Source organism: Marmota monax, unplaced genomic scaffold (genome assembly GCF_021218885.2).
Source record: "Marmota monax isolate L192 unplaced genomic scaffold, Marmota_monax_Labrador192_F-V1.1 WCK01_AAM20220418_F8-fsc00013, whole genome shotgun sequence".
In the NCBI taxonomy this organism is placed as follows: domain Eukaryota; kingdom Metazoa; phylum Chordata; class Mammalia; order Rodentia; family Sciuridae; genus Marmota; species Marmota monax.
Genome location: NW_026692202.1, coordinates 24123939 through 24148172, shown reverse-complemented (window position 1 = coordinate 24148172; position 24234 = coordinate 24123939). Strand labels below are relative to the sequence as shown.

The 24234-nt window shown below is 35.7% G+C and overlaps 1 protein-coding gene across 11 annotated transcripts in view; it reads right to left on the bottom strand.

The window, feature by feature from the left end:
* Positions 1-9155: 9155 nt before the first annotated feature.
* Positions 9156-24234, bottom strand: part of Snap91 (synaptosome associated protein 91) — a 120388-nt gene continuing 105309 nt past the window's right edge. For 6 of the 11 annotated variants that reach the window (XM_058575871.1, XM_058575875.1, XM_058575892.1 and 3 more), the window contains 7 exons: positions 21720-21750; positions 20751-20862; positions 20381-20404; positions 16714-16797; positions 16009-16113; positions 12474-12576; positions 9156-10566 (listed from right to left, as the gene is read on the bottom strand). In XM_058575871.1, coding sequence (XP_058431854.1) covers positions 12484-12576; positions 16009-16113; positions 16714-16797; positions 20381-20404; positions 20751-20862; positions 21720-21750 — 449 coding nt within the window. In that variant the 3' untranslated portion in view covers positions 9156-10566; positions 12474-12483. The remainder of the gene's footprint in view (positions 10567-12473; positions 12577-16008; positions 16114-16713; positions 16798-20380; positions 20405-20750; positions 20863-21719; positions 21751-24234) is intronic. The other 5 variants (XM_058575893.1, XM_058575887.1, XM_058575882.1 and 2 more) reach the window with 2 other exon arrangements.

Below are 24234 nucleotides of genomic sequence, written 5' to 3'. Positions count from 1 at the left end.
TATGTAATTTTCTTAAAATAACCATTCAATACACTTTTCAAAAATGTAAATTTTAAGATGGGTACAATGGCACATGCCTGTAATCCCAGCAACTCTGGAGGCTGAGGCCAGAAGATTGTAAGTTTGAGGCCAGCCTCGGCAATTTAGTGAGAACTTGTTGCAACAAAAAATAAAAGGGGCTGGGAATGTAGTGGTAGAGTTCCCCTGTGCTCAATAATTCCTAGTACTGCAACACACACACACACACACACACACACATATACATGCACACACTCGTGTATATGTGTGTGTACAAAATTTAACTCATTTGATTTGAAGATATCTTGTTGATTCTTACATGCTCTTCTCTTTGCCAAAAAAAAAACAAAAACAAAAAAAAGATTGTGCATTTTATATGACCTCTTTGGGACCACTGTTATGTATGATATTAACTAGAAGGTCTTGCTTCACATTGTTTCCCTGTAATACTTATTATATTTGAAACAGAAGGTTAAACTAAACCTATTTCTCTAAACAAATACTCACTTGGGCCTACTGTGCACAAAGGACTCTACTAACTTAACTGCTTTGAGAATCTTCTCAGTGGTTGAATTCAAATAACTTTACAAAACAACTGTAATTTAAAATCGTGGAGTTTTTTTCCTTTACATAAAAAACATTTCACTTTGATAATTCTTTTTCTTGTCAGATGGATTTGTGTGGGCAGAAGTGACTTAACATATTTTTCCTTTCTGATGTGCTACCTAATTAAATCCAAAGTTTATTTTGAAAAAGATTTAACTGTATATATGACTGACTTAGTCAGTTTGGGCTGCTTTAACAAAGAATATCAGGCTCGAAATTTATAAACTACAGAAACTTACTGCTCACTGTTCTGGAGGATGGGAAGTCTAAGGTGAAGGCACCAGCAGATTCGACGCCTGGTGTGGGCCCCTCTTCATAGATGGTGACTTCTTGCTGTGTCTTTATGAGGTAGCAGCTTGAGTTCCCTCAGACCCCTTTATCTGGGTGAAGCCCTCATGACCCAATCCTTTCCTAAGGTCCCACCTCTTATATCATCAGGATGGGAATTAGAATTCAACACAGGAATTTTGGGAGGACATATTCAGACGAGAGCAATAACTAAGATCAGAGTTGTTCATGAATTTTACTTTTTTTTTTAATTGGGTCTCCCAGGCTGGCTCAAACTCAAGGGCTCAAATAATCCTTGTGCCTCATTCCCTGAAGTATCTGGAATTACAAGCATATACCACCACATCTGGCTAATTTTTATACTTATTTTTTGTACATCAAAGAATTCTTTGAAATTATTATTTCAAAGACGCAATCTCAGCAATTCAGGGACCTTCTGAGCAATCAATTCCTAGAGTACCTGAGATTCTGAAAGGTAATGAAAGGACGCCCCTTCCTGTTCTAGGCATTTTTCCTTCACCAGCCCTGTCCTTCCTGCTGAGAGAAGTCAAGGCTTTTTTTTTTTAAAAAAAAAAAAAAAAAAAAAAACTTTTGCTTTACTTAGAATTTAAATTACTCCAGACTCCAGATTTAAAAAGAAGAAGAAGAAGAAGAACACAAATTTTAGGATATAGAAGAAAAGAATATAACTAGTGTATACTGGAAAGAAGGTCTAGGAGGACACTTTTTTCCTTAAAATTACTTTGAATGAATTAGTTGTTCAAGAAATTTGCAATTGATGATCTTAGAAGACATAACTTTAAAGAAAACATTTTTTTTTTCGCAATACCTATAAAGTGCTTTTTAAATTTTTTTTCTCTTAAAACTCAGGATATGCTTGGTGCCAAGATTCTATTGCCAAACAAAAGTACTACTTTATCAAGCAATTGCCTAAAAATAAAAGTGCGTTATTTTTGAGATGGAACTGAACTTAGTATTCTGCCACTGCACTTGGAACATTTACTTTAAAAAGGCTTTCTTTGTGGCCTGGGAAAATAAGTGACACTATTGTATCCACCAAATGGGCAGTTGTGCCATTTCACGCAGACTAGTACGTGACTGATGTGGCTCCCTGAACGGATGTCCTGAGCAGTCATTCACCCACAAATAGCAGCATTTCTACTACAAAATTAAAGCTTGACTTTTGGTGGAAACTTAACATTTCATAATGTCATAGGGACCACCTTTTTATGACTAGATGTCTCAATTCTTAGGCTAGATGAAGCAAAGTACTCTGTGGCTTTCCTATGCAGAAGTGTTTGGAAAGGCTCTCCTTTGCTAGAGTCACGTAGAACATTCAAGTTGAGCTCCATACTATGAGCCCTGAATTTATGATATTTCAATGGCTTCCCTCAGCCTGGTAACTTCAAAACTTGGCTGCTTATAGGAGTCATGTGGGAATTATTTTAGAAAGCCAGGTTTCAGGATCCAACCGAGACCTATCCTGGAATCCCTAAGAGTAGGGTCCAGAAATTTCAATTTGATTAAAATCTCCAAGTATTTATGATGATTATCCAGGTTTGACAACTGCTGACTTTTCTAAACCAATTATTCCCCCACCTCTTGCACCTTTCCTCAGGGCCTAAAGATGCTTGTCTTCCAGGCTGGGGATGTGGCTCATGCGGTAGCACACTTGCCTGGCATGCATGCGGCCCAGGTTCGATCCTCAGTACCACATACAAAACAGAGATGTTGTGTCTGCCAAAAACTAAAAAATAAATATTAAAATTCTCTCTCTCTCTCTCTCAAAAAAAAAAAAAAAAGATGCTTGTCTTCTTCTTCTGGGTTAAATGTTTTCATATATATATATATATATATATATATATATATATATACATATATATTTTTCTTCTGATAAACTACTTCACAAACAGTTTGGTGAGGACAGTGGTGGTATCAACAACCAAATATACAGATGGCATTCTTTTCAGTATTTTTATAAACTGGAAATGCATTTTAGCAATAGCATTGTAGTAATACTGTTTTTCTAAAAGAAATGAGTCAAATTTACAAAATCGTAAATATATGTGATCATTTTAAAATTAATGACAAAATTCAGTTTTAATTATCTTCTGGAAATTATATTTTTTTAATTCATAACCCCTCCTATAATATATGTTAAATCAATGTGGCTCAACAAATTTACTGAGTGCAGTCTTAGGCACTTAGGATATTGAATTAAGTTTTAGATTTATCTTTCCTCAAATAATTCACAATCTAGTAAGGAAGTCTCTCTCTTTTTCTTTCTCTGTCTCTGTCCCTGTCTCTCTCTCTGAAAAATTAAAGTATAAGGAGCACACTGAAGGAGCACACTGAGAAGAATCAACTCTATCAGGATAGTCAGGTATGATGAAAAGAAGGTTTTCTAGATGAAATTGACCAAATTATGTTATTTGTATGTACAAATATGAATCCCACTATTATGTATAATTACAATGCACCAAAATACAAAAGCAAGAAATCAAAACCCCCAAGCAAAACACAAAACTGAAAGGTTTCCTAGAGGAGGTGAGACCTAGCTTAGGTTCTGAGGGATGAGTTGCAGTTTGCTAGCCTATCAACGGGGCATCTGAGGAATGGAGGGCAGCCTTGGGATTGCTGCTGTGGGAGGTTGGTGCCTCCTAGTGGTGAGCAATGGTAAGAAATGAAGCTTCCCAGGATCTGAGGCCCTGGGTTTGATCCCCAGCACCACAAAAACATCAAAACAAGCAAAAACCAAAGTACAATGTTCAGTACACTTTGTGCCACTGAAAGCAGGAGGCAAGACAATTCCACTATAAAGACACCAAGAATATCAGCATAGCAAAGTTCCAGAGTTGAAGGTGTTATGCCACCCAAACTTTTGGCTTGGAAGACCAGGTAGATAGAACACTCATCAAGATGGCAAAACTAGGCTTGAGTAAGAAACATAACGAGTTCACTCTTGGATGTTTATGTTAAAAGATGCCGTAGGATATTTGTCCTAAGGTTGTAATGTCTATACATAAAGAAAATCATGACAAGAAAGTTAAATAAAAAAACATGTGATTCTATTGAAGCAGGCCAGAGACCCCTACCCAGAACCCCCCACCATATTTGTAATATATAAGTTCCTCATCTTGTCAGATACAGGATGTCAGCTATCAGCAAAAACTTGTGCGGAAGAGCATCGTAGTTGGTAGTTTCCTCTTTTTGTAAATGCCAGGTTTGCAGAAAAAAACAACTTGTGAAGGAACCTCTTCCTGGAACAAAAGAGATTGGAACAAAAAGCACTTGTCATGTGAAACTCCAAGCCCCTCCCTCTCCCACTGGGTATAAAGTTCAAAGAATTTCTAGACTCTTTGTCTAGAGGAGGAAATTTTAGGCACAAGCCACACTTTGGACCCTACAGTCAATAAAACTGCTTCCTGAAAATTCCTTGGGTGTCCAGCCTCTTCTGTCTTACTTCACTCTATAGGGAACTAAGCCATTAGTTAATAGACACCCAGAAGGTTATAACTACATGTTGTTCTGACAAAATAGCAGCTACACCTTCTTTTCTGCTTTAAATAAAATGCTCCTTTTAACTTAGCTTTGAAACCATAATTTTTTTCTTTAAGGAAAGAAAAAGAATTTTAAAAATCTGGTTCTAAATTTTCATCTGAAATATGGTCAGAATTTCATCTCCTGTTCTTCAATATTACCGAAATCCACATTCCAAAATACAGATGATTTGAAAAGTAATGCCAGCTTCCCTCGGGATATATTTATAGAGCTTTTAAGACTATAAGATTTAACTTCTTGTTGAGGTTTTAAAAATAAAATTATTAATTATAAGATTATTAAATTATCTCAAAGGTGTTTTCTACACTGGAAAAGAGATGAAGCACAAAGATGTTAGGTGCCTGGAGATGAACTTAGTATTAAAGACGGATTTAACAACAGAGAATATGATCACTAAAAGTTGATTGTCTCCTCAGTAAGGGGAACCTTTCCAAGCCCTGCCCCCTGCTATCTGGGACCTTGGTGCTAGTCCATATTACAGTCTTTTGTAACCATAGATTCTTGCTCAAAATGATCTCCCTTCTTCAGCTTCTATGGCTACAGTCTGCACCATACTGTTACGTTCATTCTGGATATTTTTAAAAAAATATTTTTTAGTTGTCAATGGACCTTTATTTTATTTATTTATATGGGGTGTTGAGAATCGAACCCAGTGCCTCACACATGCAAGGAAAGCACTCTACCACTGAGCCACCTCCCCAGCCCCCACTCTGAATATTTTTATCTTCAGTGGCATTTTTCATTTCAGTCTAACTCATCACTAAATATTTCCTCTTGATTAAAACAATTAGTCAATACACGAAGTTTAGAAACACTTTTGATTCTATCACTGGCCAAAAGCATCTATTAGCATCTTCATTTATGTTCTTAAAAAGTGTCATTAGGTCAGGCATGGTGGCACATGCCTATAATTCTTGTGATTTTGGGAAGCTGGCAGAAGGATCACAAGTTTGAGGTCAGCCTCAGCAACTTAGGAAGAGCCTGTTTCAAAATATGAAATGGAGACTTGAAAAGAAAGTTAAATAAAAAACATATGATTCTATTGAAGCAGGCCAGACTGGTGGTAGATTACACCTAGGTTCAATCCACAATACACCCTCCACCCCAACACATGCACAAAAATAAGATATTAGGAACTCTGTCTAAGAAGGAGACTCCATGAAATGGAATCTCATCTCTGTGATAGATGTTGCTTCCTAGCCACTCAGGTACCATCTCCCAGATGGTTCCCCATTCCCGCTCTGTGCTGAATATGAGTTGTATTTATATGTGGAACAGGCACTTACATTTACATTTGCTTTATTAAGGAATACTACCATCATTGACTATTTTGATACTCTTCTCTATCCTTTAGTATTCTTACAATTGAGGACCAAAAAATCTATAGCAAAAGTGACCATAATAATTTTAAAAAGTAACAACAGCAATATGTACTGAGCAATACTTTGTGCCAAGCATTTTCCATTCATTATTTTATTTATGTGTGTGTGTGTGTGTGTGTGTGTGTGTGTGTGTGAAGTCCCCATTCCACAGACAAGGAAACTCAAGTTTAGTGAAGTTAAGCAACTTGCTAAGTAACTGGGTGGTGGAGCAGAGGTTTCCTTCCATGCAGTCTGGTGCAGGAATCACATTCCTTTATAAGCCTCAGAATCACTTAAAAAATAATGTGCAGGCCAGGTGCAGTGGCGCATGCCTGCAATCCCATCGGCTTGGATGGCTGAGACAGGAGGATAGCAAGTACAAAGCTAGCCTCAGCAATGACAAAAGTGCTAAGCAACTCAGTAAGATCCTGTCTCTAAATAAAATATAAAATAGGGCTGGAATGTGGCTCAGTGGTTGAGTGCCTCTGAGTTCAATCCCCTGTACAAAAAGAAAAAAAAAAAAGTAATGTGGGGAAGGTGGAGGTGGGCATTTGAAGTCACTCAACAAATAATAGTTGTGGTGGTGAGGCTACTATGAACACACACATACACACAAGCTAATATATTAACTGGTAAGCTTAATTTTTTTAGATCTAAAGCAGTGGTTCTACAAGCATCAACAGTAGACTCCCAAGGATCCCAGAGATACTTTCAGGGGCCTGTGAGGTCAAAATCATTTTTATAATAATAATACTGTAAGGTCAGAACTGTTTTCATAAAAATACTAAGATGAATTTTTCTTACAAGTGTTGCAAACAGTGGAATTTTCCAACAACTGTCTGACATGACTATTGTAATAGATTGAATGTGGAAGTAGATATGAGGATGCAGCTGCCTTGTGCTAAGTCTTTATTAAAGAGATATGCAAAAATAGCAAAACAATACCATTTTCCTAAATTAATTTTTTTTGGAAATTATAATTTTTCATTAAATATTTTGTTAAAATATAATGGTTTTGATATTTATATCTTTAAATGAATTAAACAGAATTTTGATTTTAATTTAAAGTATGTAAGTTTTAATCTCTAACAGTAAATATTGACAGACATAGCTCACATAAAACAAAAGTTTTTAGGGATCCTCAATACATTTTTAGAGTATAAAAGTGTCCTAAGACCAAAAATTTGAGAATCTATGCTTGGAAATCAATTATAGAATACTTTTATATTGCAAACTTAAGCATGCAAGCCACAAGTGGAAAGGAAACAGATGATTAAGTGCTGTGCCTCTTGAGAGTTTAGCCAGACCAGGGCTAACTGTGTCACTGAATCACAAAACGTCATTCTCTCTTAGCTCTCCATTGATGAGCAGATTTCAATGATGTATTCAGAAATGAAATCTGCTGTCAGCTAACATCACAATGTACCCCAATAATACATGACTATACCTTGTCAATTAAAAATAGATTTAAAAAACAACTAATAACATTTGGCAATCAATGCGCTCTGAGTTATTTTTTAGTAATGAGAAAGATGATATTAACCCAGTGCTCAGGTAAGTGGAAAACTCTAAGCACTTGGGTTCATTCCGCAGATACTTACCTGGCACCTGCTCAAGTGCTGGCTGCTGAGGACAGAGGCAGAAGGAGACATCTGCCTCCATGGCTCAGAATGGCTTGAGCGGCTGACTCCTGTACTGCTGATTATAATGCAATATGGTAAGTGCTGTAAAGGCCAATGAAGGTTGTGCTCTGAGGGGCAGGAATAGGCTCACTGGTAGGGCTAGTAAGGAAAATGCAGGTGTAGGCCAGCAAGTGCTTGGGGTTCCTGTGCAAGTAGTTGTTGTGGTCACACAGAGAACAGTGTGTGTGTGTGTTTGTGCTTGTGCATAAGCGTGGGGAGGGTGGTGTTGGGGGACAGGTCTGGCTAGTGAGGCAGGGTAAAAATAGTATAGATACACTCACCATGTAGAAGAGCACCATGTAAAAGGGAGCTTTCTTGCAAACTATCCCCAGAGATTAGCTTTTTCAGTACTCAGAGAACCTCATCCAGCATCTCCTTTATAAGACAATTCCCCTACAAGGACACCAAGAATCTCAGCATAGCGAAGTGCCAGTGTCTGATTTAAAAATAATGTTCTTACAGCTTTTGACTTAATATTAATAATTTCACACATGGGCCACTTGATGAAGAAAAATCTTATTTAAAAAGCAATATTAATCTTAAAATTATTTTATATTCTAAGACACATTTTTCTTACAATATGACCACAAAGTAATTTATGATTAAATGTAATCTCTAGAAATCATAATACATAATCAGACACTAGCTTCTGAAAGTTAGTTCTCAAGATAGAAATCCTAGGTAACTAAGGGAAGATAGTTTAAAATATATGTAAGAATGTGCTTCATTTGAGAAATACTTTGAGATTGAACTACTTTATTTTTTGTGCTCCTGGGGATTAAGAGCCTTGAGGGTGCTCGGCAAATGCTCTACTACTAGTGACATCTCCAGCCCCAAGATTGGACTACTTTTCGAAATGTTATAACATTCTAATTGTAGGAGTAAAGTCACCCAATTTTTTAAAAATAGGTTAATCTAGTCAGGTCCACCTATGATCTCAGCTACTCAGGAGGCTGAAGTAGAAAATTGCAAGGGAGAGGCTGGCCTCAGTAATTTAGCAGGACCCAGTCTTGAAATAAAATAATAATAATAATAATAATACAGCTGGGATATAGCTCAATGGTAAAGCTCTCCTGGCTTCTATCTCCAGTAAAACACACACACACACACACACACACACACACACACACACTAATTCCAATTTTGTGTGAGACTTAACATTGTATATGCAATTGTGTGTGTCAATGAGAATCTAAAGTCATTATTCTTCAAATTCCATGGAGAATTCTTGAAAAATGATTACAAGTCTTTAATTCCATGTTTCAAAAGAAAGTTCGCCCTAAAAATAAACAGATATTTGGAACATGGAACTTTAATTTATTTGGTACCAGCCATGGAGTCCCAAGTGTAATGAACATTCATTAAAATAGCTTTTTCTGGGGTGGGTTTGTGGTTCAGTGGTAGAGCGCTTGCCTCATATGCATAAGGCTCTGGGTTCAATCCCCAGCATCACAAAAGTGAAAAGAAGAAAAAAAGACTTTTCACCTTCTTTTAAATTTATTAAAAAATAATCAAAACTGTATTGGCATGGACAGTATGTCTCACCTCAAATATTTAAAAACTCCCCATATTTTGTGTATGCTATTTATGTCATTTGATACAGACCTTTTCCCTAAAAGTAATCAGAGAGAGAGAAAGGTTATGTTTGCATTTTCTTTGTTCAAGGTGTTTATTGCATCTCAGAGGGCGTACATGCACTGGGTTTTTAAACCAAAATACAAAGAAAAGCCATTTTGAAATTGGTTTTAGGTAATTTTTCCCCATTACAGTGTATGTTATCCCCACAGTAAATTCAGATACAACCACTTTTAAATGGTACCATACATCTATTAAATAATTTGAAAAATAGGCAAATGCCTTTCCAACCCAATATGCTTTTACAAAGAGCTGCCAAGCCACTAGCAACACTGATCAACAGTGACCTCATGTGTGCATCAAAATCTTAAGCCAAGCCATCAGCACAGACAGTATGACAACAAATTAAAAATTAAAGAATACAGTATGTACAGTAAAGGATACAATTCTCTGAATAAGTTTAAATCCTAATCACAATGGTACAACAAAACCTAGTTTGAGCTCAGTTGAAGGATGGAAAAACACTAGCCTATAGAACACACAAAGAAATACTAAATGAACAGATGTACATAAAACCCACAGTAAAGTAAAAACATTTGCAGTAATCTTTAAATTACAGATATACCTTGGGGTGCTTTCATAATCACGTAAATAGCACATTTCTAATTGCATTTTCACAGACGTGATAGAAACGGACGCTTTACTTTTCAGTGCATTTAATCAAGAATGAATAAATAGGTCAATTTAGATGCAAAACCTGCAAATATAATTAAAATATATATTTTAATATAGCAGTGATAAATATGGAATTCTTCCCATATGATTTTTCATTCTTGATAAGGTAGCTTCAAGGAGAAGTATTTATTATGGACGTTAACCTTTATATTTTTTAAAATAAAATTTCTTAACATATACAGTGCCACAAAAATAAACATTTCTCACAACAGTTGAAGTTTCTGTGATTGGAAAAATGTACTTCACACGGAAAAAAAGTTTTGTATATTTAAGAGTGTTTTCCTTACTATCAGATATTATCACATTACGCTTGTAACAGAGATACAGAAGAAAAGAGAATTTATGGGAAGAGTTTAGGGTTTGTCCAAAAGTTATATATACATTGAAACCTTCGAAAACACAGACACATCTTTCCAAATGGCTCACCATACAACAGCTGCATCATCCATCCATGGGCAAGGTCCAGAAAAGCAATATAGGCATCGGAAACATCCATTCATTGTTTACATCATACAACACACAAATAACCCAAATACACTACAATTTTGAGAGTAGGGATAACAGCTAAAGTAGTACACATTCCTAACGTTCACTTTCACAGCTGTGCTACACATTTTGGAAGAGAAGTTATGAGTAAGCATTGGGTTTGGTACTGGTGGCTCACTTTGAAACTCTGAGCATCAATCTTATTTGAAGTCTCCAAACTCATTATTTTTCCTATTCAGTCACAAAAATTGCAGCTGTGAAGAAAAAAGTACTTCAGTTAGAAAACAGACTATCATGCCTCCCTTAAACATTTTATGTCCTCTGCAATTTTACTTCATAGTTACTACAAAAGAGCTTTATACCAAAGGTTTCTATATTAACACATTCACATTTATGTATTTTTCAAAGTTCCTTAAAATAAGCTTAAAATTTCAGTCAGGAAACTTAAAAACAATCAATTTTTCCATGCACAGTTTCATTTTAAACAAAGATCACATCAACAGAAACTTGAGCTTTAGATACTTATTAGCAATCTTAATTATAAGACAGGATAAATTAAGAATAGCTAACCTTTAAAATAGAAGAGTGAAAATAAAACATTGGAATGGCAGTGACTTCCATTATTTTTTGCTTCTATTTCATTATGGTGTTCAATGAGTCACTCACTGAACAGTTGAACAAGTGACAGAACAGGAGAGAAGGGAGCTATCCCTGGTGACCCAATTTCTTCTCTCACACCACTTTCCACTTTGTTCATCAGTCATTTCTGCCAAGAAACCTTTCCTGGGGTCTTAAGGCTTAGCTAGAACTCATAGAATCCTCTGTGTCTGCCTCTCTCTGGGCTGTGAATCCCTGAGGGCAGAGACTCTCTCAGGCATTTCTTCTTCTGATACTCACTGAAGTTCCAGGCATGTGATGACAGCAATATTTACTTAACAAGTGGTGATAAAAGGCTACTCAAGGCTGTTTTCTCGATTACTCCTGAAACTAATTGCTATGAAATAAGTGCTCCTTGTCTTACTTATACCAACATCTACTTAAGTCTAATCAACCCAATCCAAAGTGGAAAAGTGTGCCTGAGGAGAAATGACTTGACTGAGATATTAAAGTGACATGTTATTAATCCTATTGGTATATAAGAAAAATGATTACAAAGCAGAATTCCACAGAAATCTCAGTAGGCATTAGAGGGAGTTTTTAATATACATAGGCAGTAGATGTATAATGAAAGTACCACTGGATAGTGGTCCAAAAGCTTCCACCTTCTTACTGTTCTTTTTGCCAGACCCTGAGTAAATCACTCAATTATCAAGAATCAGTTCTTCTAGCTATATAAAAAATTAATTCTGGGTAGTTTACTGCACAGAGTTTCATCTCCTACTGAGAAGTTCAAAGATATTAATGACTGGGAAGTAGATATGAAAAATACTATGTAAAAGAAAAGCAGTTTAATTGAGCAAAATATTTGCTAAGAACCTACCCACCATTAGGTGCAGGGTTAACAGTAAACATTATTCCTTCATAAGCTTCCTTCCATAAATTCACAATGAGTCACTTTTAATGAAATTGATGAGACTTAAAACTAGATTGTTAGAAATTAATATTACAAATATTAGCTTTCTATTAATTTCAGTCATGGAATAAAGCATTAATCTTCTAATTTATCAAGAAGTTTGGGCAACTTTTGTATTTTATCAGTATAATCTTTGTGATTTTCAGGATAAGGACAACTTGGAGGTTTCTCTCCCTCCTAGTTTTTCTTTCTTTTGTGGTACTAGGGACTGAACTCAGGAGTGCTGTAACATTGAGCTACATCTCCCATCCATTAAAAAAATATTATCTTTTATTTTTGAGACAGGGTCTTGCTAAGTTGCCCAGGCTGGCCTCAAGCTTTCTATCCTCCTGCCTCAGCTTCCTGAGATTACAGGTATATGCCACTAATTACAGGTGTGGTCTCTTCCTCCTAGTTTTATAAGTAAATTTTTTTAAAAAAATCATTAATAATGATAGCTTTTAATATCAATTTTAAAACTTGAAACATTTGAGTTATCATTATACACATCCACTCAAAACACATAAAGAACAAATATCATATCTGAAATAGCCAAGCACTGTATAGCTCATTATTAAAAGTCCACAGGAAAATCTCAATAGAAGATACCTTAAATTGTTTACAAGAAATCCTTGATGTTAAGATCCGCTAATGGGTCCTTTGCTGGAGGTTTCTTGGGACTCTGAGTGGCAGGTGTAGGGCTTGGAGAAAGCTAATAGGGAGAAACCCAGCCCCAAAGAGCAGAGATAGAAAGCAAACAGAGAGATAGGTAAGCATTAGGCAGAACATATATTGCAGAAAAAAAAACATGCAGAAGAATAGATGGCTAAAAGTTAAAAAAAAAAAAACTACTTTGTTCTACTTAGTCACAGTGTTGTGTTTAATTTTGGAGTGGTAAAATACAATTCAAATGATATTTGGCTTTCTTGAAATTTCCTGACATCAAATTTAGCCAAAGTAAAATTTGGGGACTCTGGTAGAACAATATGGACATGAATTAGGGAGATGTAAAAAATTAGTCACATAAGGATATTACAAATATACAGTAAAACAAACAAACAAACAAAAAGTGATCATTTTTTCTATAAAAACACTTTTACTTTGAGTTATTAGTACTACTAAACTAATAAAGAAATTTAAATGGCTTTTTTCACAGTGACAATCAGTTTGAAAGGAAAATTGAAAGGAAAGTTTGCAGACAGCCACTTATGAAATTACTTAATATTATTAACTAAATATGCTAAGATTTCACATAAATTATTTTAGGGTTCTATTTGTGAACACCACTGAGTTCTAATCCCAGTCCCACCTGTCCAGCTCACAGAGAAGGCTAAATAATTACAGGAAAGAAACATATGGGACTTGTAGTAAAAGGAAAAAGAATTAACTCATTTTGCTTCTATTGAACCAATAACTAAATGATTTTCATCTGTGACAGAAATAATTTCTGGAAGCAGGCTTCTGCAGGAATGTCAGGGTAAAGACCTTAAAAAAATCTCACTCACTCTGTCTAGAGTAATACCTGACATCTATCCTTTGAATCTAATTAATTTCCCATGCTTGTAAGATGATAGGAATTTCAGAACTCTGGGACTTTGGGGCAGGGTATATGTTTTTATTGGTTCAGGAAGCAGAGCTCCAGAATTAAGGATTTTCAGATGTGTTCCTATGTCCAGAAACTACTGCATTATCTATCTGTCAAATTTCCATTTGTAGAACTGAGATAATGCTTAATTGAATTCTCATAAAAAATAAACACCAACCTTGAAATTGCTTGGAAGAAACTGTAGAATTGGTCCACAATTAATAATCATGTGAGATGACAATGTTTCAATATCAACCAATTAATGAATATTGGGATAGTCCAGGCATCATTAATATTAAAACTACTATGAATTCTGAAGCTACAAACTCATTTTATTTTATACTCTGGGGTTATTATGCTTCTTGGAAATAGAAAACATAAAAATTATCTGATATACCATTCCCTGATTTATTCTAAATTCAATTACTGATTAAAACAATATATTCTCATATCATCTATTTTCCAAATTAGGTAAATAATTGATGCTAAATATGGTATTATGCAAGAAAAACAATTACTTTTAGTAATAAGATTATATTAATAAAATCTCTTTGGTTCCACATATATCTCTCTATATTAATTTTTTTCTAAAGCTTTCAACACACCAAATACAAGACTAAAAAACAACTTCAAAAACATTGTTCATTAAAACAGAAACATTCTGTCTTCCTCAAATATGATAAATATTCACAGGTCTATTCAACCATCAAGGAAACCACAGTGAGATTCATCTTAGAATTTAAGCATACAAGGTTAAACTTAACCCATGAGTAGGTCCCAAACCTTCCTCATACCCTCCATAAAAACAACACTAGGCAGGGTTTCTTGGTCTCCAAGCAGACTAGAAAACCTGTCCTGAAGTCAGTATGTTGTTATGGCCATGAAGGCTAGGGCTTCTCATATTCCAAGTTGTCTTTTTCAACAACCACCATTTTTTTCTCCTGATCACTGTGGCTTTTGAGGTATTAAAGTGAAGAAGTTGAAAGCAAATTTGGGAAACAAGTAGAAGATGGATTTAGATGCAGATCAAGAAAGCAAATGGGGTTAGAGTATACTCAGAAATTCTAGAGTAAGTATCCTACAGATAAATATCCACTTAATAAATTAAAAATATTATAGGAGTGAAAGAAACCATACATTGATATCAGTAAACTCTACTTGAGCTATTTTGTTCAGTTTGTTTGGTGTGCTGCTACTAGAGTTATAATTTGGTGCTGACTCTGTCCAAGTCACTTTCTCAATGGTGAAGATCTCCTTGGTTCCACATATATGTTTCTACCTTGCCAGATAATTAAACAGAGGAGTCAAGAAAGAATAATTCATCAGTACGATGAGTATTAGCAGCAGTTCAACAAAGTGCATTTATTGGGCATATTTTGACACCTTGGTAAACGGAGGGAGCACATGGTGGCATAGTAAGGAATTTTGCCTCAAGACACATTTTCCCTTTGTCCTGGATCCTACTAGGTGACCTCTAATCTTTGTGATTTTCTGAGTGACAGAAAATTTGCTTTTCATGATGGGCTCCTGCAACCTGCCTGATAAAATTATGCTAACCAGGTGACTCCCAGGGGCTCTTCCTAGATTATGCTGACAAAATAACTCAGCATGGAGGTGGGCCATGCCAGAAAGACCTACCACATAAAGCCAACCTGATCTTCAGAAGGAGGAGGGTTGGAAATTGAACCTAACTCATATCTAATATTTCTCTTTCTCAATCTCGCTCTTTTTTTCTTTTTTTTTTTCAACCTATCATTTTTATGTAATGAGGCCTCAATAACTCTGGACCTTAATGCTTGAGTGAGCTTCCTGAGCTGCAACACTGTGTGTGTATTGTCATACATTGATGCTGGGAGAGAAACATATCCCTGAGGCCAGAGAAGTTTCATGCTTGAAGTTCTCATAGATGTCACTCATGATCTCTTTCTTTAGCTGCATCTAATTTGTATCTGTTCACTACAAAGAAAACTGTGATCCTAAATTTGGCACATTTTTGAGTTCTGGGAGTCATTCTAGAGAATTATCAAATCTGAGGATTGTCATGGAAAACCTCAAATTTATAGCTAGCTAGTCTGAAGTGATGGTGGCCCTGGGGATTCCCAAACTCGTGGCTGATGTTTGAAGAGAGGAGATTCTTATGGCACGGTTCCCTGAGACTTTGCAGTTTGGCAAACTCACTGCTGTTGATGTCACAAGTATTAGGCAGAGTTGGCAGCCTGGAGGACTATGCCTTGAACTTTTCTGGCTAACTCTGGAAACACATAATAAAACCACGGATCAGAAGTACTCACTTCTCGGGATGCATGCCTTGGATGATTCACATGCCTGGTTGTTTTCCTGTACCATTTTGAGTTAAGTAAAAGAAGAACAGACCTTAGGACAGTTAGCTTTCCCCCAAGACCTCACACTCTTGCTAATCTGTCTTCTCTGATTCCTTCACTTCTGAAGCAACAGGTATGAGAAGCACATTAGGTAAAAACACCGTTGAAACAGTTAACCACATGACAGTCTTATACTTAGGGGTTAATGTCACTGATCTGTATACATGAAGAGACAGACCTGTGTGCCAGGTACAGCTGTGGCTCCAAAGGGTGGCCTCATCATGGGCTGTGCAAACATGACTGGCTGCTGAGGCATCATGGGCATGCCTGTCCCAGCAGGAGGCTGAAAAGGAAGACTTGTTTAGAGCCCAGTGGAGTCATCAGGGTGACACCCCAACAAGGATGATTTTTATATGCTTCTCACAATTTTTGAAGATTCCAGGTGGGTGAAAAACTGGAATTTGTTATTTTGACCTCTGGGTGTTGAGGCTGTCAGATGGGAGAGTCCCTGAGCAGGGATACAGGCCGGATGGCTACACAGCATCCTCATCCCAACCAGGCCTTGCTGCTCATTCACCTTCTTCAAGCATAACTCTTGAAGAGATAAAAACTTGTTTCTCTATGGCCCTAAAAGTTGCTGATTAGTGAAAAGTCCTAGTATAGTGATTCAGGGCTGATTTTGATTCATTGCATTAAGATTACGATTAGCATATATTATTCCAAAAGGGACATAACAATGTACTGTAATTTGGTGGCAGAATTTAAGTATTTTATAACTGATTTTTATAACTACATGGTAGGCCACTTAAGGCCTGAAGCAGGTAACTTTTTAAGTTTGCTGCATTTTGGGGAGAATTATATTCTGTAGGAGTATTTGATAATTTGGGATTTGGCAAAGAACATAGAAATGTAATTACAATTTTTAGAATAGGTCATCACTCACCATTCCAAATCCTGCTCCAGGTTGTCCAACAGATGGGGCCCCGGCCACAGGAGGAACTGAACTGGTTGGAGGTACTGCTCCTTGCTGTACACACATACCCACACAACCACATGAGCGCATGCACACACACATACACCCCAAACAAACACACACAAAGAAACAAAATAATTTGTTTTTAAAATGACAATATAATTTAAAAATGCATGTATTTCAAGTTTATGTGTGGAGATATAAAGAAATCTCAAATTTTGGTTTTAAGTTTAAAAAGCAGATGACTCTAGTACTACACCAATGATATAAACAAAGTTACTAACTTGATGGTAGTACTATTTACTGTTGGTAGTACTGTTTGGATTAGCTGGCTTGCAAGAACATTGGCTTCCTCTCAAATTCCTTATACTCACCCTCACTGGGAATGAATTAAGCTTCTCTAAGCTTCTCTTTTCCTATCATTTCCTTTGACAGGTTAGACATGAGGATCCTATTTTAATTTACATTTTAATGGTTGGCTTCCACTCCCCCTTAAATTTCTTCCATATTTTTATCGGTGCATTATAGTTGTTTATAATGGTGTAATTTGTTACATATTCATGCATGCACAAAATATATAACAATATAATTTGGCCAATATCACCTCTCCCACTTTTATATCATTCCTTTCTATGTTTCACATTACTCTTTTCTATGTTTTATTTGCTTCTTTTTAAGTTTTGGCTGTTGCACAAGGACCAAAATTAATTCTCAGAATAGAAAGCCTTTAGAAGACTGCACATAATACAGAATGCATGTGCTGTTATCAAGTTCAGGGCTCAGTTTTCAGTCATGCATCAAAACTTCCTAATATTTCCCTCTTGTTTAAAAATTAATCCTACTGTAATAATTTAAATTGATCATTAGAACAAATCCTAATTAAAAGAAGATACTATAGTGATGTCAGCAAAAATGATGAACTAAGGGACTCCAAAATCCCCTCATCCATAAAAGTAATGAAAAAACAGGCAACAACTGTCAGAATTATCTTTAATGGATTCTAGAAACTATCTAAAAATTTGCAGCAATCCATGAAGTACTTATTGAAAATTAGAGGAATCTTGGTAAAAACAATATGTTTTGTGGCATTTTACCTTACTGTAATCCCATCTTCTGCTCCCCAGTTTAGCTAAGTTTATTTGCCACTATACAAGTCTCCCGTGAGAGGGATACCTGGTCATGAATTAGACATTTAGGCACTTGGTGGCTCACAAGGATAAAGAAGTGTCCTTTAAAGGCACTGTGAACATTCATAATCACTGCCCTGAAGCCCCATTAGGGCAGGACTATATTCATTTCCTAACAGAGACCTCAAGACCAAATTAGAGAAAATCACAATGAACAAACATCTCAATAGATACAGAAAAAAAAAATTGATAAAACTAACACCCTTTCATGACAAAACCAAACCAAAACCAAAACCAAAAAACAAACAAACAAACAAAAACCTACTCAACAAACTAGGGAGAGAAGAGAAAGTCCTCAATCTGACAAAGGGTATCTAAAAAAAACCCCAAAGGTAAATGATTGAAAGATTTCTTCCAAGAACAAGATGCACCAGAAATTTCAGCCAGGGAAATTAGCAGAAAAAAGGATGAAATAGCAGACTGAAAAGGAAAGAATAAAACTATCTTTATTCACAGATGACATGATCTTAAATATAGAAAACCCCACAGAATTCAAACAAGAAAGTACCAAAACTAATAAATAATTTCTTTAAAGCTGAGGATATAAGATCAATATATAAAAATAATTGTGGTAGTTCATTTTATGCTAACAATGATCAATCAAAAATATATTTGTGATAATAATTCCATTTATAATAATATCAAAAATAATAAAATATTTAGGAATAAATTTAACAAGAGAGTATAATACTTGTATACTGGCAATCATAAAACATCATTGAAAGAAATTAAAGAACAACTAAGAAAATGAAAAGTTGGTCTGTGTTCATGGATTTGAAGACATAATAATGGAAAGAATGCAGTAGGCAATTCCTATCTAAATTTTGACTGCCTCCCCCTTTTGTTTTTAGAAATTGACAAACTGAATTTAAAGTTTATATGAAAATGCAAGGGGACAAGAATAGCCAAAATAGTCTTAAAAAAGAAGAAATTTGGAAAACTCAAACTTCCTGGTTTTAAAACTTACCACAAAGCTACATTAATCAAAATAGCATGCTATTAGCATAATGATAGACATATAGATCTAACACAACATAAGAAAGAATCTGGAAATAAACCTATATGTCTCTATGACCAATTGATTTTTGTCAAGAGTATTGAAAACAATTAAAAGAGAAACAATAGTCTTTTCAACAAATGTTTCTTCTACAACAGGATTTCCACATGCAAATAATTACACTGGACCTAGACACACACACACACACACACACACACACACACAAATAGGCCCAAGACTTAATTTAAGAGATTACACTATAAAACTCTTGGAAACAATTGAAAAGCTTTAAGACCTTGAATTAAACAATGGTTTCTTAAATATGATACCAAAAGCACATGAATTAAAAGAAAAAATTAGGTATAATGAGTTTATCAGAATTAAAAATGTTGAATATCAAAGAACACTATCAAGAAAATGAAAAGATAGTTTACAAAATGAGATAAAATATTTGCAAATCATATATCTGATGAGCACTTATTATTAAGAATGTATGACAATCTCTTAAAGCTCCACTAATAATCTAATTATAAACTAGGCAAAGGGTGTTGTAGGGTAGGAGAATATGTCACTCCAAAATATGACACTTGGCATAAGGTTATTTTGAGCTTAAAGCAATTTAAAAGTATATTAATCAAGAATTTCTGCAAGTTTATTTTGTTTTGATAATAAATAAAACCTTTTTCCCCTTCATAGCCTTAAGTCCTAATGATATAATTAGGGTTTGGTAAATAGTCTATCACCTAGCCTTTGATTGATGGGTAAAGAGTGAATCAGAAATACAATCATTAGTATTTTCTTTCTTTTAAAAATGTTTTACTGAGCTAAAATTCACATACTACTTAAATTTACCATTTTAACAGTTGTACAATTCAGTATTAGTATATTTATAATATTGTGAAATCATCAACATTATCTAATCCCAGAACATTTCTAAGACCCCAAAAGACTTCCAATTTCCCCTTCCCCCAGAAGAATATAGTAATTTGCTCCCTGCTTCTTTTCCTTTCTTTTCTTTTTTTGACTTCTTTATTCCAGATGCTGCATCCAAACAGAATCCTATGCTATGTAGCCTTTTGTGTATGGTTTCTCTCACTTAGCATAACATTTACATTCTAAGTTATATTAATTTACTTCCATGCATGTTTGTTTAGCTGGGAGTAGTGAGTGATGATTAAGAATTAATTCAGTAACAAGGAAAGAATGGTGCCAAGGGAGCTTTAGAGATGGGTATGATGTAGACAGGTGAGGGTGGTAAGCAAAGGTGGAAAACTGCAAGTGGCCTTGGGAAACAGTGACTTGCTTAGATTTGCTTAAATAGAGGCATATATAGAAAATTAAAATATCAAAATTAAATCCACTAAAACTCTATGGAAAAGATGATGTTAGCAGTTTGAATTTTAAAAGTGGTGAGCAAAAATTAAATAGAGTTTCAAAACAAAATGCCACTTACACAGTAGAAAACTGCCCAATCTTCCTGGTAATAAAAAAAAAGCTTTCATTATTTATTGATAATCAGGACACTGATAAGCAGTGTGATAAAATATATAATTGTCAAGTGATATTAAATGCTTTTTAAAAACCATTTCCATAATTTTACACAGAGACAAAACATAGTTACTATTTGAAAATATTTAAAATAAAAATAAGTCATAATTATTAAAATATTTAATTCAATGGAATTTGAATTTCAGTAAAGTCTGCATCTTGCTTATACTTTTTCAATGTGGAAGATGAAGTACAAGGTCAGTGGTCAAGTTTAGCAAAACACACCCTGCTCTATACACTTGCCCACACTGCCCTGGCCTCTGAGGGTTGCGTACCAAAGGTGCACTTGATGGAACACCTGCTGACCACGTGGCTGGAGTTACTTTCGGCTGCCAGTTGGCTCCACCAGTCAACTTTTTCTCTCCAGCATTCCACTGAAGATCTCCCCTAAAATCAAGCAGGCAAAATAAATAATGAAAAACTAGAATTAGAAAAAATGGTGCATGGCTCCTAAGATTCTTTTATTTGGGTTTAAAAGTACTCTGAGTCAAGTGGTAAAAAGGAGAATAGGTTAAAACTTACAGAGGAGTCTTATCATATTGTAACTAAGAAATCTTATAAACATTTGAAAAAAAATCATATATAGTTTGGACCTCAATGATAATAGAAATTTCTTATAACATATAAGTAGGAAAGTATGCCAGAAAATCCATCTGAATTCCTCACTCATTATAGTAAATTCCAAATAAAATTACAGTACCTCTGAACTCTTAGATGGCATTTAATTTAACATGCATTAGTGATGCCATCTTTTGGATTCTTAGAGGGTTTAATAAAGGTTTCACACAAAATATCATGTCTACAAGCTGACTTACAGTGATTGTAAGGTGCCACTTTCTGTAAAATGTGTCCCAACTAAATGTCAAAACATACATCTAAGAAAAGGGTACATTGTTTGCTATTCTTCCTTGAAACTGATACTCCATGAAAGACTATTTGAAATCAATGTTAGCTAGGAAGATAGTATGAATATAGAATTTAAAGCTATTAAAATATTCAAAGCACATCCCCAGGGATTTCTAGACATAACATTGACAATCTTGGAGACAGAAATATATTACTCCTTTTCATTGCTGAGCAATAGTTTGGAGGTGTCAGCAGAATAACAAAAACCCCAAATGAAATATAAACCAACTTTGAAATTATGTAGGCTGAGAATGTGTTGTATGAATGCAATGTTTGATAGTCTCAAATAAACAGAAATACATTGTCAAAAGGAAACCAGGTAATTTCAAAGCACTTACTTTTTTGATGTAGTACCAGAAATTCCAAGATCTATAAATAGATAAAAGAAAAAAACAATATAAATGTCTATGGTCAGCTTATATGATATTTAAGAAATCAAAGAATCAGAAGTTTAGAGAAAGTCCAAATTTTGCCTAGGAATGTAAGCACATATTCAGTTATTAAAAAAAACTATATTAAGAGATATATCTATAAATTTAAGAGTTTTCTTTTACTTCATGATAGACCTAATGATCACATTTTAATATGAACCAGTGTCTAGAAAAGAGTAGACAGAGCAGACTTAGGTTTGACTAGTAAATAGCTCTCTACAATAAGACAGAACTTTGTCTAAATTATAATTAATAATAACTGGTGATAACTGGCTCACTGGGCCTAGACTTTTCATACATCCATGGGGGTTATGCTGAACTCCTGCCTTCTTTCTGCAGGCCTGGAGTCTTGGTATATGCCATGCAGAGAGTGCCCACATGTCTGGCAGCCAGTAAGGACCCTGGGTGCTGAGACTCTGAAGGGCTTCCCTGGGCAGAAACATCTCACACACATTCCTGGAAAAGAGTGTGCTCATCTCTGTGGGAGGCCATCCTCCAACGTGATTTGAGTTTCCTCCCTGGCTGGGCGAGAGGTGCTTAGGCACATCTTGTGTCCAGAGCTTTCTCCACCCTTCTCAGGTCTGAGGGCTTGTCTGTGTGGAGGCGTGTCTGACCACTACCCTGAAGACCCAATCGTCACCCCTGACCTTAGAACGCTGCCCCCCTTAATCTTCATTGGATGGGATTATCCCCAGAATTTTTTGTTCCCCAATAAAAAAGTCCACTCCCTGGCATGTTCCCTCCCTCCTTCCTCTCCCCACCCCCTCTCTCTCTTGCCTCTTCAGTAAACCTCACTACCATAATAGGTAGCTTGAAGCTGGAGGTAGGAGAAGCCATCTTGGAGCTGGTTTAAAGGTAATTAGAGTCTTGTCTCTTTAATTCAAAACTCCCTAGAGGTTTCTCACTTTCGAACCTTCATTCATGAAGCCAGCGCTGGTCTCGGGCTAAACATCTCTTCATAGAAAAGAGAGAACATAAGAAGTCTGCATATATATTTTACCAGAGTCATTCTCCTCATGATCCAGCTGTGCAACCTAACTATGCTGCTGTCATAAATCTCAGCTGTAAGTATAACTGTATGCTGAGTCCTATGAGTCCTAGTGTATCAGTAGATGTGGGGGTAGTCTTAAAATCCCTATCCAGCTGGCTTGATCATTCTACTCTAATTTCCATTCATTTATTAATTCAGCAAAGATTTAATGAGCTTACTTATATCAGACATTGTTCTGGGCAATTGGGAAATACTGTGAAGAAAAGTCAAAGAACAGAACATGAACATTAGCAGTTTAAAAGCTGACAAGCTGTGGTTTTGCACACTGACACACTGGCTCTGCTTACTGACATTTAACCATAGAGGCTTGCAGCAGGTAACAGCTACCTGCAGTAGTAGAAGCAGGAAATAATGTAGTGGGGAGAAAACAATCCCCCTTTGGGTTCAGTGCAATAAAAGTCCCTAGGCTGTATGAGCTGAGTCCCTAGGTTGTTGACAAGCTTGTACCCATACGAGGAATGTAGAATGCACTCTCCAATAGAATTGCACAAACTCCCTTGCCTTGATGTACACCGTTTATGTACAAAAGTGAAAGTCCTGCTGTGCCTGAACTCAGACTTTGGGAATTATCCCTCTGGGCTGTGGCACCGATAAAATGTTGCTTCCAGATCTAGGTGTCCTGACCCTCATTTCCCACAACCTAGAGCTTTCTAGCTTGAGTTAACAGCCAGTACAAAGGTCCTAATAAATGCAGGTTGATTTGTTAGAGAACATTAATATTTATTTCGTCCAAATCTTGACATCACAAAATACAATAAAGTGTTATTCTATAACTCAGAACACCAAATACAGAAACCATTACACATAGTTTCAGTCTTTATTTATTTTTTTAAAGAGACAATGTTTCACTGTATTGCTTATGCTGGCCTCAAACTCCTAGGCTCAAGGGATTCTCTTGCCTCACCCTTCCAAGCAGCTAGGACTACATGTGCCAATAGGCTTGGCTTGTCATTTTTATTTGTGAAAGATAAAGAAATTTCATATTTAAAATTTATTTTTCAAAACAAGACTAAACTCTAAATCTCTATGTATTAAACAATTAAAAAGCTGAAACATATATTTATGCCTGTTGATGCAAAAAAGGCAAAAATAAGCAGATGTGTTACAGATGTGTGTACTCAACCCCTTCTGCATTTCTGTGGCAGATGGGCCTGTAAGCTGAGGCCCAGCATTACTGCAGCCAGGTGCCTGCAAAGAAGGTTCTGAAATAATCAGCACACAATATTGGAAGAGAAGAGGAGGAACTGCCAGTGGGTGAGACAGAGATTCAGTCTCAACAGAAGCTTTGGCTAACACTGGGAAGTGTTTTTAAAAACATTTTTTGCTGAAATATAGCTCACATCACAAAATTCACCTTTTAAAGTGCACGAT